The following is a 20,945-nucleotide window of genomic DNA, read 5'->3' on the forward strand; positions in this document are numbered from 1 at the left end:
GTTGTTGAAAGAACAATATCTTCTGCAAGCAAGCCCTTCACAGTTTAGAAATACTTCCCCTACAATAATATCATATAAACTTTACAACAAAGTTGTGAGCTAGGTGAAGGTCTGTCATATCCCTTCTTCACATGAGAGAAACGGAGGCTTGGCAAAGTGATGTTTTCTGTTTTGGTTTGTTTTAAAGATTTTATGTATTTGACAGAGTGAGAGAGGGAACACAAGCAGGGGGAGTGGGAGAGGGAGAAGCATGCTTCCCTCCAGGCAGAGAGCCCGATGCAGGGCTCGATCCCAGCACCCTGGGATCATGACCTGAGCCTAAGGCAGACACTTAATGACTGAGTCACCTAGGCGCCCCTTGTTTTATTCTTTTTAGGTAGGCCCCACAACCAGCATGGACCCCAACTCAGGGCTTGAACTCACAACCCTGAGGTCAAGGCCTGAGCCGAGCTCAAGTATCAGACACTTACCCAACAGAGCCACCCAGTTGCCCCCAAAGTGATGTCTTGAATGATCAGTACTTGGGGCTTTTAATTGTTTGTCCTCAGGACTGTAGTAAGTCAAATTTCACTTTGCTCTTCATTTTGCTGGGTTTCCTGGAATAGGGGGGTTCAAAAGCAAGCGGAAAGCAAGTTGAAAGTGGAATTCCTGAGAAGTAGTACAGTGAATTAGCAGCTCTACACAGCACGTAACAGCACATGTCAGATAGGAGGAAGTTAAAAGAAGGCAGGTCTTCATATTTTTTTTTTAAGATTTTATTTATTTACTTGACAGAGACAGAGAGATCACAAGTAGTCAGAGAGGCAGGCAGAGAGAGAGGAGGAAGCAGGCTCCCTGCTGAGCAGAGGATCCCAGGACCCTGAGATCATGACCCAAACAAAGGCAGAGGCTTTAACCCACTGAGTCACACAGGCGCCCCAGGACTTCATATTTTAAAGCCTTGGATTTCCAGCTGCAAAGAGAGATGCCATCTCACAGCAGGGCTGAAGCATCAAAAACCAAACCTGATGATACCTTCGCCTGACAGAGCCCAGGGGCACAGGGAGGTCCTTGGGATGGGGTGGGCCGGCGACCGGCTGGAATGGCACGTGTTCAAGGACAAGTTGGCCTCTCAGTCTTCCTGCCTCATTGAGTCAAGTGCAGCATGTTCTGGGAGGATGCGTGCATGTCGCTGTGAGCTGCCGGGGGTTCTCCATGCACCTGAAGCTGTTACACAGAGTCCAAAGCTAGGAACTCAGATCTTACTGTACAAACTTGAACAAATGTCCCCAATTTATCCATGCCCCAAACAACAGAGTCAGAACAAAACCGGAGATGGGCAAGTCTGTTATGCTTGTGACCTTGTGTCAGCCAGACGCCAGGCTTTCTCAGGAGACGTGGGGAGGTTTCTAAGAAGCCTGCAGAAGCAGCTAAAGGAATGAGGCTGCAGAGACCACAGCCAGTCAGCAGTGCTTGCCCCACACTGGGAAAGCCTGGCTGCCACCAGCACCTGCTAGTCGCTAAAATAACGGACAACAAGGCCAATTAGACCTCACAATCCAAACAGGTGATCCAGTGATATCTGAGAATCTCTGACATCAGTAGAGCATAGGGAAATATATATATATATATATATATATATATATATATATATATATATATATATATTTTTTTTTAAGATTTTATTTATTTGAGAGAGAGAATGAAAGAGTAGAAGCAAGTGGGGATGTAGGGAGGGGTGAAGCGGAGGGAGTGGGACAAGGAGACGCCACGCTGAGCTTGGAGCCCGATGCAGGGCTTGATCTCATGATCCTGAACCCATGACCTGAGCCTAAATCAAGCGTCAGCTGCTTAACTGGCTGAGCCACCCAGGCGCCCCGAGAATATATGTTAAAGGTATAAATCAATGTTGTTGCCCAAGATACCACAAACTACAAGATACTACAAACTACATTTCCTGCCTAGGCCAGAATAAAAGGTAGGATTCCGAGCCTTCTGCCGATGCTAACTTTTCTCAACTGCAAAACAGGACTAATTCCATTCTGATTACTGAGAGAGACAGACCCAAAGAACTAATAACAACTCGTTTTTGAACTGGGGTTCAGCACCCCGTGCTCATGGCATCGCAGGCCAAACCCTTGAGCACGTTATCTGGTTTTTCATGTTTATACCGTTTTAAACCCACAGCCTAACAGTCTCTTTCAGACTTCCTGTCTATCCCTACATCCTTTCTTTTTCTTTTCCTGGGTCATTTGAAATTCATACCCATTGTTTTCATTCGGAGACTTTGATATTCACTTTGCAGGGGTGGGGGATGGAGGGGTGGATAATTGATATGGTTAACATGGGTTGGTTTTTTTTAACTTTTTTTTTTTTTTTTTTTTTGAGCACGGAATCAAGTCCTGACTTCCAGGAACTCTGTAAAAGGGAAAATAGGAACATTTTTAGAATCAGACCGACAAAAGATCTACTATAATTGGTTTTCCATACATCTTTTGCATTGTTTTTGGTGACCCATGGAAAGAACAAGCTACCCTAGAGACAACCCTAAACTCTCAAAAAATACCTCAAATCTCTTGCTTGGTTGGAACAGGAAATACTTTTACACAGTAAATAGTAAACATATGGAGCCTTTAGCCCCGAGAACTTACGCAAGCTGCATACACAAATAGCTGAAAGAGATTTAGGTATTACTCACGCATGAAAAGAAGACATAACAATTTTGGCAAAAATTTAAAAGTCTGGCAGTATTAATGAGGAGGTGGGGCAAAGGAAATGCTATGCACGGTTTGTACAGTTTTGTTCAAAAGAAATTTGGAAAAGAAGTTGATAATTTGTTATAAAGTTAAAAGCCGCATATCTTGGAGCTCCTGGGTGAGTCAGTGGGTTAAGCGGCCGACTCTTGATTTCCGGCTCAGGTCATGATCTCAGGGTTTGAGATCGAGCCCCAAGTAGGGCTCCCTGCTCAGCAGGGATTCTGCTTGAGATTCTCTCTCTCCCTCTACCCCTTTCCCTGCTCACACACACACACTCTCTCTCCCTAAAATAAATAAATCTTTAAAGAAAAAAAAAGTCACATATCTTGTGACCTGTTCCACACATGTATTCCCTAGAGAAACCCTCCCAGATTCACTTCAGAAGACATATGATTAAATGTTCCCGAGGCACCTGGGTGGCTCAGTAGGTTAAGCCTCTACCTTTCCATCAGGTCATGATCTCAGGGTCCTGGGATTGAGCCCCGCCATGGCAGGCTCTCTGCTCAGCAGGGAGCCTGCTTCTCCCTCTCCTTCTACTCCTGTTTGTTCTCTCTCTCAAATAAATAAAGAAAATATTTAAAAAAGAAGTTCTAAGAGGCAGTGTTCGTAATAGCAAAAAACTGAAACCAATCCAAATATCCACCAGCAGGAAAAGACCTAAATTATAGTATATTCACGAAATGGAAACATGAACGAATACAAATGAACTTCTCTACATGCAGATATATAGATGCATCTTGGAAAGATTCATCTTTTTCCCACATGTTGGTGGGAAAAAAGCATTCACAGAATAATCACATAAAATACTACTTTTATACAATTCAAAAATATACAAAGCTAAAATAATATGTTCTTTCAGGAATCCATACATATGTGATAGAACTAATTTAAAAATCAAGGGAATGATTAATACAAGAGGTAGAATCTTGATTTCCTCTGGGAGCAAATAAGCCATAAGGGTGGGATTGGGAAGGAAATACAAGTAGCTTCCATAGTCTTGGTCATGATTTAATTTTTAAATTGGATGGGGTTCACTGATGTTATTCTTCATAACTTACATGTATATTACAAATAATCCTTTTAATACCTAATGTCTTTCAAAATGAAAGTACCTACTTCCCTAATCTTCTAGGTAGACTTGATAGAAAACAACTTCCATGCTTTCCCTGAAAATGTCATTTTTAAAAAAAGATTTTATTTATATATCTGACAGAGTGAGAGGCAGCGAGAGAGGGAACACAGGCAGGAGTAGGGAGAGGGAGAAGCAGGCTTTCTGGCAAGCAGGGAGCCCGATGTGGGGCTCGATGTGGGACTTGATCCCAAAACCCTGGGATCATGACCTGAACCAAAAGCAGACTCTTAACAACTGAGCCACCCAGGCACTGAAAATGTAATTTGTTCCCAATAATCAGATAAAACTGAGCAAGATGGATCATTGGTCTTATCAGGGATACCTTATTAAGAAAAAATAAACTTTTTAATTTCAAAGTAATAAATGCTCATTATAGAAAATGGAGAAAACCAGAAAAAGATACAAAGGAAAAAACTTTACATCATCTGTAGTGCCATAATTTACATATAATCAGTTATTATTTATTGTTTTTTTTTTTTAGTTTTTTAAATATGTAAAACTAGAATGAATAATAGCATTTAAGAATATATTTTGGGGGGTGCCTGGGTGGCTCAGTGGGTTAAGTCTCTGCCTTCGGCTTGGGTCATGATCTCAGGGTCCTGGGATCAAGCCCTGCATCGGGCTCTCTGCTCAGCGGGGAGCCTGCTTCCTCCCTCTCTCTGCCTGCCTCTCTGCCTATTTGTGATCTCTCTCTCTCTCTGTCAAGTAAATAAGTAAAATCTTTAAAATATATATATGTATATTTATATTTCTATTCAGAATCCTTTTATGTTATATGTATATGGTATATTCATAGTCTAATGTTCAGTTTTAAATTCTATTATACAAGTTATCCATATAAATGATAACTTAAATTTTAGCAGTTCTCTCACAGGAAACTTTAAGAAATAGGAGAAGGGCAATCATTTGTCAAGTTTGTCAAATATTCTCCACTATAATTTTTGGCTTCTAAATCAATTACACATATTTGTATGAAGTGGAATTTTTCTTTTAATGACCTGCCTTCTTAAATTCTGATTTTAATATAAAAATACATTTTTCTGAAAGATTTTTAAAGGGTTTTATATTATTTCTAAATTTTTGAAAGCAGGAGAAAATTTCTCTGGATAATTCATTATTTTTTAAAATATTTTATTTATTTGTGTGTGAGAGAGAAAAAGCAGGGGAAGGGGCAGAGGGAGAGACAGAGGGACAAGCAGTCTTCCCCACTGTGCATGGAGCCCAAGGTGGGGGCTCCATCCCAGGACCCTGAGATCATGACCTAAGCCGAAGTCACAGACTTAACTGACTGAGCCACTTAGGTGCCCCAATAATTCATAATTTTAAAGGCAATTTCCCCATTCCTGACCGTACATATAAAAAGGGTAATAACATAGTGGGTGCCTGGGTGGCTCAGTTGGTTAAGCAACTGCCTTCAGCTCTGGTCATGATCCCAGAGTCCCAGGATCGAGTCCCTCATTGGGCTCCAGCTCCATGGGGAGTCTGTTTCTCCCTTTGACCTTCTCCCCTCTCAGGCTTTCTCTCACTGTTTGTCTCTCTCTCAAATGGATAAATAAAATCTTTAAAAAAAAATTAATAACATGGTCCCCAATTTTTTTTTTTCTGGGGTGTATTTGTGTATTATAAAAACTTTATTCCTTTAAGGGCAGCTGGGTGGCTCAGTCAGTTAAGCATAGTTTTGGCATGACTCTTGGTTTTGGCTCATGACCTGATCTCAGGGTTGTAGGACTGAGCCCCACATCCAGCTCCACGTTCAACAAGGAATCTGCTTGGGGATCTCTCTCCCTCTCCCTCTGCTGGTCCCCAATCTCTCTCTGAAGTAAATAAATAGAATCTTTTTTTACCTTTATTCCTTTAAAACCTCCTCAACCTACCATCTGCTCAACTGTTGAGATGATACACAGCATCAGAGGCACAAAATATTTTAATGCATTTTTACAGGTATTTTATCATCGATTTTAATGATTAAATTACAAAATCTTGTAAATAAGAGCTGAGATATTTTTTTATATCCCTTCCCCACTGGGTTCCTAAAGTAGATTCTGATTCAGGAGGACTTCGGGGGGGCCCTGGACATTTCTACAAGTGACCCCGAAGCCCAGCCAGGCATGAGAGCTACTGATTGAAGCTTAAGGACATTACAAACAAACAAAAACTCTCTTTTGAAAGCAGACTTCCTGTTAGTCTGGAGAGGCCGATCAATATTCCATTCCTATTTTTTTTTTTTTTTGTAAGATTTATTCATTGGGGACAGAGAAAGAGAGAGGGTGGGAGAGGGGCAGAGGGAAAGGGAGAGAGAGAAAGCCAAGCAGACTCCACAGACTCCGCGATGAGTGTGGAGCCAGATCCCAGGACCCTGAGATCATGGCCGGAGGAGAAATCAAGAGTCAGACGTTCAAGCCACTCAGCTACCTAGGCATCCCCTGTTTGTCCATCCTGAGACACACTGACAGCTTGGGTGCTGCCCCTGGTACCCTGTCCAGAGTAGTTCAGCAAGTGATAAATGAAGAACCTCCACTTCTCTTGGGCAGCACAGCACATTTTCCTCACTTAAGAAAATACTAATGCTTCAAGGGCCCATGGGTACGTGGAAGTCTGCAGTGAACACGAAGGAAATTTGGGCCAAAGAAACTTGGAAGATGGCCTTAAAAAATGATTCCATGGCTTTTTTCTCTTTTGGCCAGCTCACCACAGGACTGTCTATGAGTATCTACCACTAATAACTATTTGGTTTGCTACTAGTGGCTTTACAAAGAAGTCCGATGGCTGGGAGACTGTGAGCTCACAGCAATTTCTGCAGGTTTGTAGAACCTGTAGAATTTGTAGAACTCGTAGAATTTCTACGAGTTTGTAGCACTGTCTGCGAGCTAGCTCATACAGGGAAATAGCTTTAAAATAACAATCAGGTTAGGGGACAATTGCCAAATCGCCAACCAGGTGTTGGGATTAATTAGGAAAAAGCCGGCCATTTTCATTTAACCTTTTGAAAAGGTTTTGTCTTCCCTTGACCACGAAAGAAAACACGACTACAGGACGCATTACTCTTTGAATGTTCCATAAGTTATGAATATAACAACCGCGACAACAGAACTTGTGTTGAGATTAAAGTTTAAGGAGCTTTAAAAATATGTTTAGTTCTTTTCATCTGAAATTGTCTAGACTACCTTCAGAGAGGCTTTTCAACAGTTTGCTTACTGGAAAGAGTTGAGAAGCTTTATAAGGCCCAGGTTACCAGGGTGATTTGGTTTTTACATTTCCTTGAAAAGAGAGCGAAGGAGAGAAGAAATGAAGCAACAGCCGTAAACACTTGTCCACCGACAAGGGCTGGAAGGACAGAGGTTTTGTGGAGAAACAGCAGGTGGATCTCACTCTAGAGGTCAGATTTGTTTGTTCGGTGTATCTTGGAGAAGTAGGTACGTTCACATGGACCTCCCACAAGTCTCCTTAGCAGCCAAACAAGTCCAGTGGCCCTTAGCCAACTAACCCACGGAGAACTTTGAAGTCAACCGGAAGCTACCCATGAAACCTTATACAAAGTCCTGTAACAGGAAGCCACACAAATAGAAAAGAAAATGCACCTGATTAAATGTAAGGACAGTAAGAGCCTCTGAGTTACGTAATAGTATGTAACAAAAAGAGATAAGTACATGCAGAGCAGTCCTTGAATCTGAGTCCAGTTTAGAAATCTATGTGCTTGGTTCATATTTCTGAAGGACTGAGAATTCTACAAAGCAAAAATTCTCCTAGAAAAGAGGCAGCATAACTGTGTCCATGGGATTAGATGGAAGGTTTCCAAGAAATAAAATCCGAGGCAGTAGTGTCTCCTCTCCTATACTCTTCTGGGCAAAATGAGCAGTGGTGGGTGTTTCCAGTGGGCAGATTAGGCTGGAGTTGGTATCCTATCAGGACAGTCAATGCTCTTTCCAAAGCCTCTGCCTTTAAACTGTTGCCCCCCTGATCTTTTCTGCCAGATTAAAGACAGGATGGCCTCCTGAGAAGGGTCTCGAAGAGTGCAGGACCGAAACCAAAACTAAGGCTCTCCCCTCTAGGGTGCTGGTCGTTAACTGGGCACGCTGGAATAGGAAGTCTTCCTGTGCCTCATTCTCCTGGGTTTTTCCAGGAGAGGACTGAAAATGGTCATCTCTAAGGTTCTTTCCAGATCTGAACTTCTGGCTCAAAGAAAAGGGGAGACAGGTGCCAACAGGAGAGGAGGTGTTTCTGACCTAGAATCACCAGTACAGATTTTTAAATGGGGGAGGGGGCATATAACTCACCTAAAAACAGAGATTTCCTCCTGACCTAACCAGTGCCTTGAGCCCAAGACTCCCTCTCAGTAGAATGGCTTCTTGTCCTCCCTGCAAGCCTCTCCAAGTGACCCCGAAGAGCGGTAAAGACCTTTATCAGGGAGCGCAGGAGGCAGGTCCCAGAAAACCGTGTCCCAGTATCAGGGACGTTAGGCAGGCTCCTAGGCAGACTGCGGCTCCTCCCCAGGCACAAACCACCTCAAAACTGACTCAGGACTGTGCTGGATAATTTTACAATGGTTTGTTTAAACAACAAACCAACCTGATTCCCACACTTGCGCTTCTCTTTTACTGCCAGCGAAGTCGAGCCCTGACCTGTCTCTGCCAAATCCTCCGGGACAGCTTCCAGACTGCAACGTCCGGCACCTCGGTACCTCTTAAATGGTGGGAAGGGAGAGAAGGGACGCACGTCTGCACCCCCTTTTTTTGGACCCAGTTCAGAGGCTGTTTAGACATGGAGAGGATGCAGCAGGCAGTCTTGGTACCCCAAACCTGCCAGAGCAGTGTTTGGCTCTGAAGTAAGGAAATACAAGAGACTTTGAAGCTGGTCGTGCAGGGGGCTCCCGGCAGTAGCTACGCCACCGTGTCCAGACCACGCAAGGCCAGCGACCAGCCGCAGTGACTGGAGGCCGTGGATTCTTGGCTTCGGGGGGAGACGGGGTGGGCGGGATGGCAGAGGAGGTGGCAGATTGCAGAGTGACTCACACAAGCCCTCCAGGGGACATTTCTCCCGATGCTCAATTCCCGGTCCCAGCACGGGCGGGCGGACCCGACATCTCTGCGGACGCTGTCGCCAGCTCTGTAAGAGGCAGAGATGGGAAGCGCCGCTCCAGCTCCCCAACTTTAAGAAGTAACTTCCGTCCTTTGGGTCGTTTCTTTGGAGGAGGGGTGGGGAGCACCTGCCCTCCTGGGCTAGAAACCACTTGAGAGGCAGAAGGGCGCGCGGACCGGTGAGACGTGTCCCCACCCCCGCGACCTGTCGGGGCTGTCCCCGCGCAGCTCCCTCTCCCGCGGTGGGGCGGGGGGGGGGGGGGGGGGCGGGATTTGAAGGCGGTTTTCAAAATCGCCGCCGCGCTTCTTCCCCTCCCGCGTAGTCCCCAGAGCCTCGGGGTCAGGAGGGCGCGCCGCGTCATCTTCCTCCCGCCGCCGCCCCGGGCCCGGGCCCGGGCCCCGGGGAAAGTTGCCGTGAGAACCGCCCCGCACCGCCCCCAGTCCCGGGCAGGCCCGGAGGCCCGGAGACGCGCGGCTCGGCCGGCGGACCCTCGGGAGGCTCGGCGGGGGACTCGCGCGACCGTGCGCCCGCGGGAGGGGCGGCCCCGCGCCCGCGATCTCCGTCCCCGCCCGCCGCCGCGCTCACCGCAGCCGCTGCTTGCCTCCCCGCAGCCGCGCCGGGACCATGTCGGCGGAGACCTCGAGCGGCCCCACGCAGGACCAGGTGGAGATCCTGGAGTACAATTTCAACAAGGTCAACAAGCACCCGGACCCCACCACGCTGTGCCTCATCGCGGCCGAGGCCGGCCTCTCCGAGGAGGAGACCCAGGTGAGCCCGGCGCGCTCCGCACGCCCTTCCCCCGACCCTGGCCTGCCGGGGCCGTCTCGCGCACGCAGGGGTGCCGCTCGCCCTTCTCCGACCTGCCGTCGCTACCGGCCGCACCCCGGGGGGAGCCCGGTCGCCGCCGCGCTCCCCCCGCCGCATCCCGGCGATCCGGCTCCGCGCGCCCCGTCCGCGCCCCCAGCCCCAGCCCAGGACCGTTCAGAATCCTCACGACCACCCTTCTCCGCGCTTCGCTGCGCTGCGCTCCCCCGCCGGCCGGGAGGAGCGCGCCTTCCCTGCTCCGGCTCGGGAGCTGCGGCCCCGGTCCACTCTCGCCTGGCTTCCTCCTCCTCCCGCAGCTCAATTTCTCCCCAGGGCGGTGAGCAAAACCTTCCGAAGAGGTGACTTGTGCGCCCTCGGAGGCCCCCGCTCTCAAATCTGTTCTCGAGAGGCGCGAAGGGTCTTGAGCGATCGGCTGTAAATTCGGTCCTCGCGTTGGCAAACGAGGAAACTGAGGCCAAGAGGGAGAGAGTTGCCAGGATAGCAAGGGTCTTTCCACCGTATCACGCACGGCTTCCCCTTAGCGGCAGAGCTAAGATTGTATATAGTCAGGGAGATTTCATATTTTAAAAAATTCCCGGGCTCTAAGATGTAGTCCTTTTCTGGAGTTTTCCAAGAAGCAAAGCATCTGACATTACAACTGAAGGGAGTGGAAGCAGATGTCCCATTAAGTGCGCTGATTCATTTATCTATTTTTAAGAGTTCCTATGTTATTCGGAATATTGTTTAGAGAATGCAACACTGCTCACGATTATTAACCTCTAGGTGCAATGTTGGCTCCTTCCGCTGACTTAAAACAAAAAAACAAAAAAACAAAAAAACCCACAACTCTATCCAGAGTTTTTCTAACTTCTATTTTCCCCCTGGTGATGGAAAGACAATTAGTTATGCATGATAACACTACTTGGAACTGCCCTAGCATCTCTCCCAGGGGAGCCCAAAGCACTTCCACAATTGTAGTCTCAGCTCTAAAGCAGAGACGGTCTTATTTTTCCCATTTTATAGACCAGAGCATCAGGCATTTTGACCTCTTCTCACCTTGAGCCATACTCAGCTGAGCCTTAAAAGCTTGTAATGGGTGCTCCAGGATAGTCTAGAACCAAGACCCTGGATCCCAAGCCTAAAATGATTTTTACTAATTAAGCCAGATGCACTTTGGAGAATTTGCCCACAGAAAATCCTCGCATTCCTAGGTCAAATAGAAAGTCAAGCATATCCCTTTTTAGCAAAAGGGACGGAGGGAACAGCTGTCAGACTACCCAGAACCAGAACTTAATGGAAGGTGATTTAATGTAACCCAAGTCCTGCAGTTCATATTTCTTGGAACCCCCGGAGGGTGTAGCTTGCTGAAGCTTTCTCACTTAAAAACCCCACACTATATTTAGAAAAGAGGAGTGATCAGAGAGATAATAATGTGTCTTTTAAAAAGGCTGTAGATTTATTGTGGGCGCAGTTCCAGCTAGGGGTCTAAGCTGCTCTCCGCCTCTGTTACTCCCACGGTAAATCACCGTCACCAGTGAGGCAGAATAATTACGTCGCCTTCTGTGATGGCTGATCCCTGCCAGGTCCTGTGCCAGGCGCCCTCTGTGTACTAAGTCATCTGTGTGTCACAACAGGGCTCTGCGGTAGGTAGCATTAGCCCAGCTGGACAAATAAGAGAACCAAGGCACAGAAAGGTTGGATAACTGGCCCAAGGCCACAACTAGGAAGTATCAGAGCTGGGATTTGAACCGTGGCAGTCTGGGTCACAGTCCAGACTCCTCTAGCTCCCTTGTTGTCTTCACAGAGAGAAAGAATGGGACTGACTAGGGGATGGAGGCGAGGACCGAACCTTCCATTTCTTTCTTTTTTTTTTTTTAAGATTTTATTTATTTATTTGACAGGCAGAGATCACAAGTAGGAAGAGAGGCAGGCAGAGAGAGAGAGGAAGGGAAGCAGGCTCCTTGCCAAGCAGAAAGCCCAATGCGGGGCTCGATCCCAGGGCCCCGGGACCATGACCCAAGCTGAAGGCAGAGGCTTTAACCCACTGAGCCATCCAGGTGCCCTGAACATTTCATTTCTGGTGTATTTTTTCCTGGAAAAAAAAATCCGTAGATTACATGGATTTTCCATGTATTAGATGGGGAAAAAAATCTATGTATTACATGACAGACATCCCGGCTATGTTCAATCTTTTCTTGACCGTCACCTTCTATGAAAGAACTGAAATGAAATCAGGTGAGGGGCAGGAAGAAAGAAAGGGTGCCTAATTCTTTTTGTGATTGAAGTCTACCAAGTCAGACTTCTGACAGCAGGTTCACCTGCCCCCCCTCCACCACACGGCAGCCACTCTCCATTGCCCGCCCCCGCCCCCGCCACCATCCTCAAGTGAACAAATGATAGATGTAACCCTGAAATGAGTGGGTGTAGGGGTGAGTCAGCCTCAGAGCAGGGCCCCTGGCTTCCTTTTCCTGCCACAGGGCCAACACCTTCTTCCTCTCTGGGGCTGCCACAGCTCTCCTTGGCCCTCTGCCTTCCTGTATGGACCCGCAGGGGAGCATCAGAGAGCCCAGAGCTCAGAAGGAGGCAACATTTAGCACCCCTTACTTGCTTTTGGTCCCATTTTCCAATTTCCCATCCTTTCCACCCAAACTCTTTTGCAGCTCGCTCCATCCCCAAGTGCATGGCTTGGTAAGAATGGTTTCTTCTTTAATCATCTCAACCAACATATATTTATTTTAGAGAGGGGGAAGGGCAGCAGGAGAGAGGGAGAGAGAGAGAATCTTAAGCAGGTGTCATGCCCAGTGAGGAGCCCAATGTGGGGCTTGATCTCACAACCCTGAGATCATGACCTGAACTGAAGAGTTGGACGCTTACCTAACTGAGCCACCCAGGCACCCCTCAAACAACATTTACATTTTTTTAAAGTGTCTTCTGGAGATATAATGCCCAATGGTAAACTTTCAGGCATAAATAAAATTCTGTTACATTGTAGCAGGTTTTGCTGGGATTCTAAATAACTCCGTGAAGGCCAGGGCCACGGGGCCTACATATAAGCTGTGTCTGGTGTCAGCATGTCCCTGTTTCTAGTCTTTATCTCTGTTGCCCCTTTCCACAGGGAGAGATCCCCAAAGCTAAAATAATATTTTATTTTTTATGCCTGATCCCTCACCCCTACTAGAATCGGAGTCATATTCCAATTCAAATAAGCATGAGATGCTCGTTTGACACAATGAACTAGAGCTGATTCATATTGCTGGTACTTTGGCAGGGGAAGGAGAGATTAGAAGTTTGAAACATTCTCTGACATGATGACACTGATGACCTCTTCGTAACTGTCCCTCTATAGGACAGTGCTCTCTGCTATTGAGGGGACACCTGCAGGAACCAAGAGGGAGATGAAGGGAGCTCTAATGTTAATAACTTTTTAAATTGCCTTTGCTGGGATCCTAGAATGGGTGTTTTTTTTTTTTTTTTTTCTTCTCGTGGCAGTAATAAGATACCTCCTCCATTTAAAAGATAAACCTTATAGAATCCCAACCCCTGTGTCTTTTATTATTTTGAAGTCAGTGTTAGAAGGGGCTGGGAAAGGTCTTTTATCAGTCCCTGGGGAGGTCAGGAAGACCTGGCATTTTCTATGATCACAAATTCAAGCCCAGTGTAGCTGGCCTTGGTTCTTAGGGAGGTTCCCAGTATCTTTATCTCCTCTTAATGCCCTGGGACTATTCCCAGAACTCCGTGGTTTTAGTTGTTGGACGTTTTATCAGTGGAATAAAGACCTCTAGAGGTCTCCCCCTGAAATGAACAAAATGTTAGTTACTAGAGAAAAGGACAGGAACAATGTTATTTTGCCTCCATCCCTCCCCACCGCTGTGTCTAATTATCATCTGTTCACTCAGAGTAAATAAATCCCCATCAATGGGGTGAGGTAATGAGGCATTCATTTATGAGCCAGTGAGGGCTGAATGTCTTTCCCAGGGGATGACTGAAACAAGGAAGAAACGAATAAAGCCAGGTGGAAAGTTCGTATTGATATGAGGGAGATGTGATAAGACTCACCTCTGGAGGGAAAAGGAGGTGTTTGATGGTTTTTGTTGGACAGCAACTCGTTTGCCCAATTATTACATACCCACCTGATTTAAAATATGTATCTTGAGAAAATTGTTACGCTTTTCTTGAACCTCGTGCCATCCCCCAGCACCGGGGTTCGCTTTGTTAGGCATGTGGACGCCAATTTTCCAGTTCACAAATGTGGTCCTTGCCGAAGTTATTTTTGGAAACTGTCCATTAATATTCATTACTAGTATAGAGATATGGGTGGCTCTTCTGAATAAGGCCAGCTCATTTTGCCTTAAATGAATCCTGACAGAAAATGAGACTTTCCTCCTCCAAGTTTTAATTAGTCAGTCTTGAAAACGTCGCCATGTATTCAGCGGTAGTAACGGGAAATCTTATTGAATCAGACCTTGTCGCCCCAAAACCCCCACAGAGCTACCTCATTAGTGAAACTGGCGCCATGCAGCTCTCAAATATTCACATCTCACAAAAGAGACCATGGATTTAGGGAAGGCCCCAAGATGCGATGCTTCTGGACAGGGTCCTTGCCTTTTACCGTGCTGCTAAGGGGTGGGGGTTTTCTGTGCACAGGGGACCGGGAGACCCAGGCTGGCGAATAGGCTGGGATGTAGATCAGGTTGGCCGGGAGGAAACTGGGTTTTTAAAAAAACAATGTCGAGGAGGGACTAGTGAGGAAACAGAAACAGCAGACACTGATTCTCATGGGAGCCGATGAGTCAGAGGGCCCTGTGGGAAGTCAGACCTCACGCTTTATTCTCCTGTTTCCCAGCCTTTCATGCATCATGGCAAACATTGGGAATGATGATATTTCATGTCACACTGGGACAAACAGGCAAGTTGCTTGGGTAGGTGACCACTGGGGACTCTGCAGTCCGGGGCCTTCCCACAGGAATCTCTACGGTGATCAGTTGTCTGTGAGAACTTGAGGAAGCAGCCCTTGTGCTAGCAATCAAGGATGCGATCAGTGATGATAAAGTGAAAAGCGTCTCTGCTTTCGTGGATCTTATATCCTAGAAGGAAATGTAGACTAAAAGCAAGTGAGTAAACATAGTAATTACAAATGGTAAAAGTTCTGTGAAGGTAGCAAAGTATTAAAATAGAGAATAAGGAGATGGTTGGAGAACCTGCTTTAGGTTCTCACAAAGTGGTTAGGGAAGACTTCATTGAGAAAGTTCTTTTTAAGCTGAGGCCTGAGAATGAGAGAGAGATCATCAGATAAAGAATGAAGACAGAACATGCTAAGCATAGGAAATAGCATGTACAAATGTCCTGGGGCAGGGAAGGTAAGTGTCACAGTGAGAAAAACCATCCCCGTGGACACATTCCTTTCCAGTTGGGCCACAGAGGCTACCTTTTAGAAAAGGAAGGGATGTTCAGTTTGCCAGTATGTGACAGGTAATTTTGCACATTTCCTTCCTCCAGAAATGGTTTAAGCAGCGTCTGGCTCAGTGGCGGCGATCAGAAGGCCTGCCTTCAGAGTGCAGATCCGTGACAGACTGAGGAGATGGTGGGCACTGGCAGCTGCCCTCCATGAAGACCATCCGCCATTTCTCTCCTCGGCTTAACCCAGCTTTTTGGTTTTTCAGTGTAGTGCTGTGTGTTCCATTGTTAGCTGTCCTGCTATTTAACACAACATTGTATTTTTCTAATGTACATAACCAGAAAAGAAAGTAACCCTAGGCAAATCCATGTAGCTTCTGTGTAAAGAAGTGGCTTGGCTGGGAAGCGGTGAGGCTTGCATTTCCTTTTGGTTCTTGATAATAGATGGTGTGAAAATCATCTAAGTTTGCCTTTTACCATCACATCTCAGTACCAATTTATTTTTACCATCCATTTCAGAGGCCTCTGTTGAAAACATAACATGAGGAAAACAACTTAGGGAAGTAGAGTCAGAAGGAAATGCTTCCTCCCTCATGTTAAGTTTATGAAAGAACCCAGTCAGGCTGGGAGTCAAAAACTCCAACTGGCAGAAGACCAAGTAACAGGAAAAAGATCCACAGAAGTCTTCGATTTACCTTATTTAAATGTATTTGTTAAATTTATTTTACTAAACAAAGTGAACGGCTTTTTGTCTCTGAAATATTCTAAATAAAAACTTTTTTGGTTGAAAATGTACTGGGTCCTCTGCAGGTTTTTAACTGAATAATCCACGCATCAAAGAAAAACAGAATAGCTCCAATGTAAGAGCAGACAAAAGAGCTGTCATTTTTCAAGTCCTTGCTACTCAAAGTGTGGTCCCTACCGGCATCCTCAGCGCTAGCTACAAGCTTCTGAGAAAGGCAGACCTCGGACTCCCATCCAGACCGACTAAATCAGCATCTGCGGTTTTAACAAGGTCCCCAAGGGTTTTACAGGCACATGGAAGTGTGAGCAGCACTGGTGTCTCACAGATCCTACAGGAAGTTTGCACCCATTTTCTATTATAGCACATTATTTTTTTTAAAGATTTTATTTATTTATGTTTTTTTAATAATTTTTTGGGGTCACATATAATTTATTATTAGCCCCAGGGGTACAGGTCTGTGAATCACCAGGTTTACACACTTCACAGCACTCACCGTAGCACATACCCTCCCCAGTGTCCATCACCCCACCACCCCTGCCCTACCCTCCTCCCCCCGGCCACCCTCAGTTTGTTTTGTGACATTAAGAGTCTCTTATGGTTTGTCTAAAGATTTTATTTATTTGTTTGACAGACAAAGATGACAAGCAGGGAGAGAGGCAGGCAGAGAGAAAGAGGGGGAAGCAGGTTCCCGGCTGAGCAGAGAGCCCAATGCGGGACTTGATCCCAGGACCCTGGGATCATGACCTGAGCTGAAGACAGAGGCTTTAACCTACTGAGCCACCCCTGCACCCCTATAGCACATTATTATTATTATTATTATTTATTTTATTTATTTGACAGAGAGAAATCACAAGTAGGCAGAGAAGCAGGCAGAGAGAGAGGGAGGGGAGGAAACAGGCTCCCCGCGGAGCAGAGAGCCCAACACGGGGCTCGATCCCAGGACCCTGGGATCATGACCTGAGCCGAAGGCAGAGGCTTTAACCCACTGAGTCACCCAAGCGCCCCCATTATTTTTTTTAAAGACTGTATTTATTTATTTATTTGACAGAGAGAGGGAGAGGGAACGCGTGCACAAGCAGGAGGAGCTGCAAAGGGAGAGAGAAGCAGGCTTCGTGCTGAGCAGAGAGCCCAATGTGAGGCTCGATCCCAGGACCCTGGGGATCATGACCTGAGCCAAAGGCAGAGGCTTAACCGACAGAGCCACCCAGGCAACCCTTATCATAGCACATTTAATGTCTTAATGGCCTTACCACTTCAAAGTGTGTTTGATTGGGGTACCTGGGTGGCTCAGTCAGTTAAGTGGCTGACTCCGGGTTTTGGCTCAGGTCATGATCTCACAGATGGGGAGATGGAGCCCCAAGTCAGTCTCTGCACTCCGTAGGGAGTCTGCTTGAAGATTCTCTCTCTGCCCCTCCCATCTCCCCGCAAATAAATAAGTAAATAAATAAATATTTTCTTAAAAATTGTGTTTCACTGCATGGGACAATAACTTGACCATAATGGATTAACCAAATTGGCTTTTTGTTTATTTAATTGATTAGTTGACTGTTTTTACCTGTAACATCAGCAAGTAAGTGCCTCTCTACTGTTGTCAAGGACTTATGGTCATTCTGTCTCCTACTTTGCTCTCTTTAACTTGTAGCTTTTGTTTTCATGGCTATAAGGTGGATGCTTGGCCATTGAGTCTGCATTTCAAGCAAAAAAAAGGGGAGGGGTGTAGAATGCCAGTGAAGTCTCTGATCTTTAAAAAGGGTTTCCTGGAGGCCCTCACCTGGCAACTGTCACTTACATATCATCGGCCAGAATGGAGTCCCATGCTATTCCTATCTGCAAGGGAGCCTAGGAAAGTGAACGTTTTTAATTGGGCATATGGCTGCCTTAAGCAAAATCAGGGTTCTGTTAGTAAGAAAGAAGGGGAGAGGGGCACCTGGGGAGCTCAGTTGGTTAAACATCTACCTTTGGCTCAGGCCATGACCCCGTTGCCCTGGGACAGAGCCTCAGGTGGGGCTCCCCGCTCAGTGGGGAGTCTGCTTCTCGCTCTCCCCTGTCCCTCCCCCACCCTGTGCTCACTTGTGCTCTCTCTGGCTCTCTCTCTCTCAAATAAATAAAATCTAAAAAAAAAAAAGAAAAGAAAGAAGGAGGATGGATATTGGAAAGGCCCCTAGCAGTGTCTGCCAACCCTCCCTGGAATGACACTGGTCTGTACTTTTTTTTTTTTTTTTTTAAGTAGGATCCACACCCAGCATGGAGCCCAGGGTGGGGCTTGAACTCAGGATGCTGAGATCAAGACCTCAGTTGGGATCAAGAGTCCAACGCTTAACTGCCTGAGCCCCCGAGGCGCCCCATCACTGGTCTACACTTCTGACTCCGACCTACAAGGCAGGCACAACTTTTTTTAGATCTTTAAAATAAAGAGTCCAGAATAAGAAACACTAACAGTTATTCAGAATACAAATGTTTACAAGAACCCATTAAACATCCTTGGCAAATTTCCTCTCCCTGTACCTTAAAACATTTCTTCTGGGAATAACACACATTGACCCAGGGTCTGGAAGAATAATGTCCCCCTACAGGCTCCCCTGCAACCTAGAAAGTGGTATCCTGAGCATTTCCCAGCACCACTGCTGGATGCTGACATCACTTTCTGGAAAGAAGGGAGGAAGGGAGGGAGGAAAAGAAAGAAAGAAAAAGGGGAAAGGTAGAGATGAGGTAGGAATGTGTGCACATAAGAGATACCTACAGAGAGAGAACATTCTTCGTTCCAAGGCACTTTCATAGACCCTGGCTAACGGAGAAACGTAACTGTGGGCGAAGCAGATGCAGAGCACAGTGATGTACCCATGTCAGGGCCTGAGAGAGATGGTAAACCAGGTCTCAGACCCTCAGACGTCTTCCTAGCACACCAGAGACATGTTTCGAGAACAAACCATCCAGCTCAGATGAGCTGACGAGCTGGGCAGAGAGTGTGCCCTGGGACTGAGAAGTACAGTGTGTGATAGACGCATCGCTTCCTGTGCTGCTCAGGCCCAAGAGTCAAGAGTCCTTGACTGGCCCACGCTGGGACAAAATGAGATTTTGTGTCCTTTTAATTAACTAACTAGTTTGTTTAAACCAGTGCCAAGTTTTTATTTATTCATTTCTTGCCTTTGAAGAAGGAGTACTTTCCTTCACGATGTCCTGGGCTGAGTCTTTGCCGCGTCCTTCACTAGCGCACAACAACACCCTCCACCCCCGTCTTCAGTTTCCTGGCACGGCTCCCAGAAGCCCACCCAGTCCCCCAGCGGGGCCTCGCCATCAGCCTCCGTTAGGAGCATCTGGTGTTCGACACGATGAGCCTCCCCCAACCTGACTCGCGCAGGCTCGTCGCCATAGGATGCAGCACACAGGATGGGTGGCCTTGGAGCTCGTCTCAGGCCTTGGTGGCCGGGGCATCCCCGTGGCAGGCCCTCGCGGACCTGGGGGTCTTCAGCCTTCCTGGTGCAGCAGTCCTGTCCGGCACGGCACGGCCAGCTGCAGGGCCCTCCTTGCCCCTGTGGATCCGTTCCCCGTACTAAGCTTCCTGAGTTGACTTTTTCAACTGTAATAGGAGGATGGCAATATCCTACCTCGGAAAAAACACTTTGTAAATAGGAATAATAATTACTATCACTGCAAAGTACTAACGAGACTGGGACCGGGATCGGTGTGTGATGTCTGACAGCAGTCATAATGAAAGCCCAGAGCTCTACGTTTTACGATCAGGAGTCCCTTCTGGACACCCAGCGCCACACACCAGAGTGGTAACACCCACCCCAGACCGAGAACAATCGTCCAATCCCTCTGCCTTCCCCGATGTCCCGGTTCTGCTGTTGCAGACATACTGGCTGCCTAGACTGATCATTGCGCCCGGCCCCTTCCTCTGTGGCCACCTTTCTCTAGCAAGACTGTAGAGGCTGAAAACACTGAAATACTCCTTTTTCCATCCTCACTGGAGACTGTGGTGGTCGTGTGATGGGGTCCTGCCGCAGAGGCTTAGGATGAAGGGCTGGCTGGTGGTGAGGAGGTAGGAGGCTTCAGCGAGGGGGTTCACATTTCTCCCTAAAGAGGACGGAGACAGCAGGCTCTGCTTCTCCTGACTTGCCTTGAGCCAGTTTCATTTATTAATTGCAGAAATAGAGATAAGCAAAAAAGAGAAACAATAAACCCAACAAAACCCATAAAAATTACCCATGACCCCACTACCCAGAGGTAAGCAGTGTAATATATTGAAGGGTGGCGTGCTTTTGAGGTTTTATATCAAAAAGTTCCCAGGACCCCCTCCTTGGGTGTGATTAAGTGGCTAGAACAGTTCCCAGAATTCAGGAAAACAGTTTACTCCCTGGATGACCAGTCTATTGTAGAGGATTTGGTTCGTGGAAGATACGCTGGGCTTCCATGCCCATTGTGGGCACCACACACTTCCCAGAATCTCCCGGAAGCTCTGTGAATCCTGTACTTTGGGGCTTTTCCGGAGGCTTCCTTCTGTAGGCACAATTGAAGAAATCTTCAACTTTTAGGAAAGCTTTAGTCCACAAAAGCCCTGCCTTGGTGATCCTTCAGGGGATGGGGAAGAAACTGCTGGAGGCGCGTTTCTGGCACACGGCGGACTGAAGAAAAGTGTGTTTCCGTCTGCTCTCTTCTTGTAATGGGGTGACAGCATCCCTTTTCCTTTGGGGAACTCCTCCCACTTTGTCCTGGTAGAGCAGTTAGAGCCCCCCACGCTCCCCACCCAGGACCCCCGCTGGCCAATCACAGTGCCATCTCCCTGCACACACAGGGACTGAAACAAGGCAAGGGCTCTTGACCTCATGTGGGCAAAGTCCTGCACCAGAGTTTTCCCAGTTGGAACTGGTGGGGTAATTCTCTACTGTGCGTTTGCATGGAGAGTTAGGAGGAAGAGGGCTGGCGTTGCAGGTAGCCTTCTACCCAACCACGCAGAGAAGGGCACTCTGCCGTGGAAGAGAATGAAGCCGGGCAGAGATGGGGTTTCAAAGAGAAGCAGAGGAAGTGAGGTCAGGTCCGGAGGCCCCGGTTCTCACTC

General features: G+C 47.0%; 1 protein-coding gene and 1 long non-coding RNA gene across 4 annotated transcripts in view; one reads left to right on the plus strand and one right to left on the minus strand.

Annotated features, from left to right (window-relative positions):
• The window catches only part of HOPX (HOP homeobox), a 30,160-nt gene extending 14,224 nt beyond the window's left edge, over nucleotides 1-15,936 (plus strand). For 2 of the 3 annotated variants that reach the window (XM_059160562.1, XM_059160554.1), the window contains exons 2-3: nucleotides 9,555-9,711; nucleotides 15,244-15,936. In XM_059160562.1, coding sequence (XP_059016545.1) covers nucleotides 9,568-9,711; nucleotides 15,244-15,321 — 222 coding nt within the window. In that variant the 5' untranslated portion in view covers nucleotides 9,555-9,567 and the 3' untranslated portion in view covers nucleotides 15,322-15,936. Of the gene's footprint in view, nucleotides 1-8,960; nucleotides 9,122-9,554; nucleotides 9,712-15,243 lie in introns of those variants that run through there. The other variant, XM_059160572.1, reaches the window with a different exon arrangement.
• LOC131823789 (uncharacterized) lies at nucleotides 754-8,815 on the minus strand. The gene is made up of 2 exons (XR_009350664.1): nucleotides 8,142-8,815; nucleotides 754-1,206 (listed from the first exon to the last, which is right to left on the minus strand). It is a non-coding gene; the product is annotated as an uncharacterized LOC131823789 (long non-coding RNA).
• Nucleotides 15,937-20,945: the final 5,009 nt, after the last annotated feature.

This window comes from Mustela lutreola, chromosome 1 (assembly GCF_030435805.1).
Source record: "Mustela lutreola isolate mMusLut2 chromosome 1, mMusLut2.pri, whole genome shotgun sequence".
NCBI lineage: Eukaryota > Metazoa > Chordata > Mammalia > Carnivora > Mustelidae > Mustela > Mustela lutreola.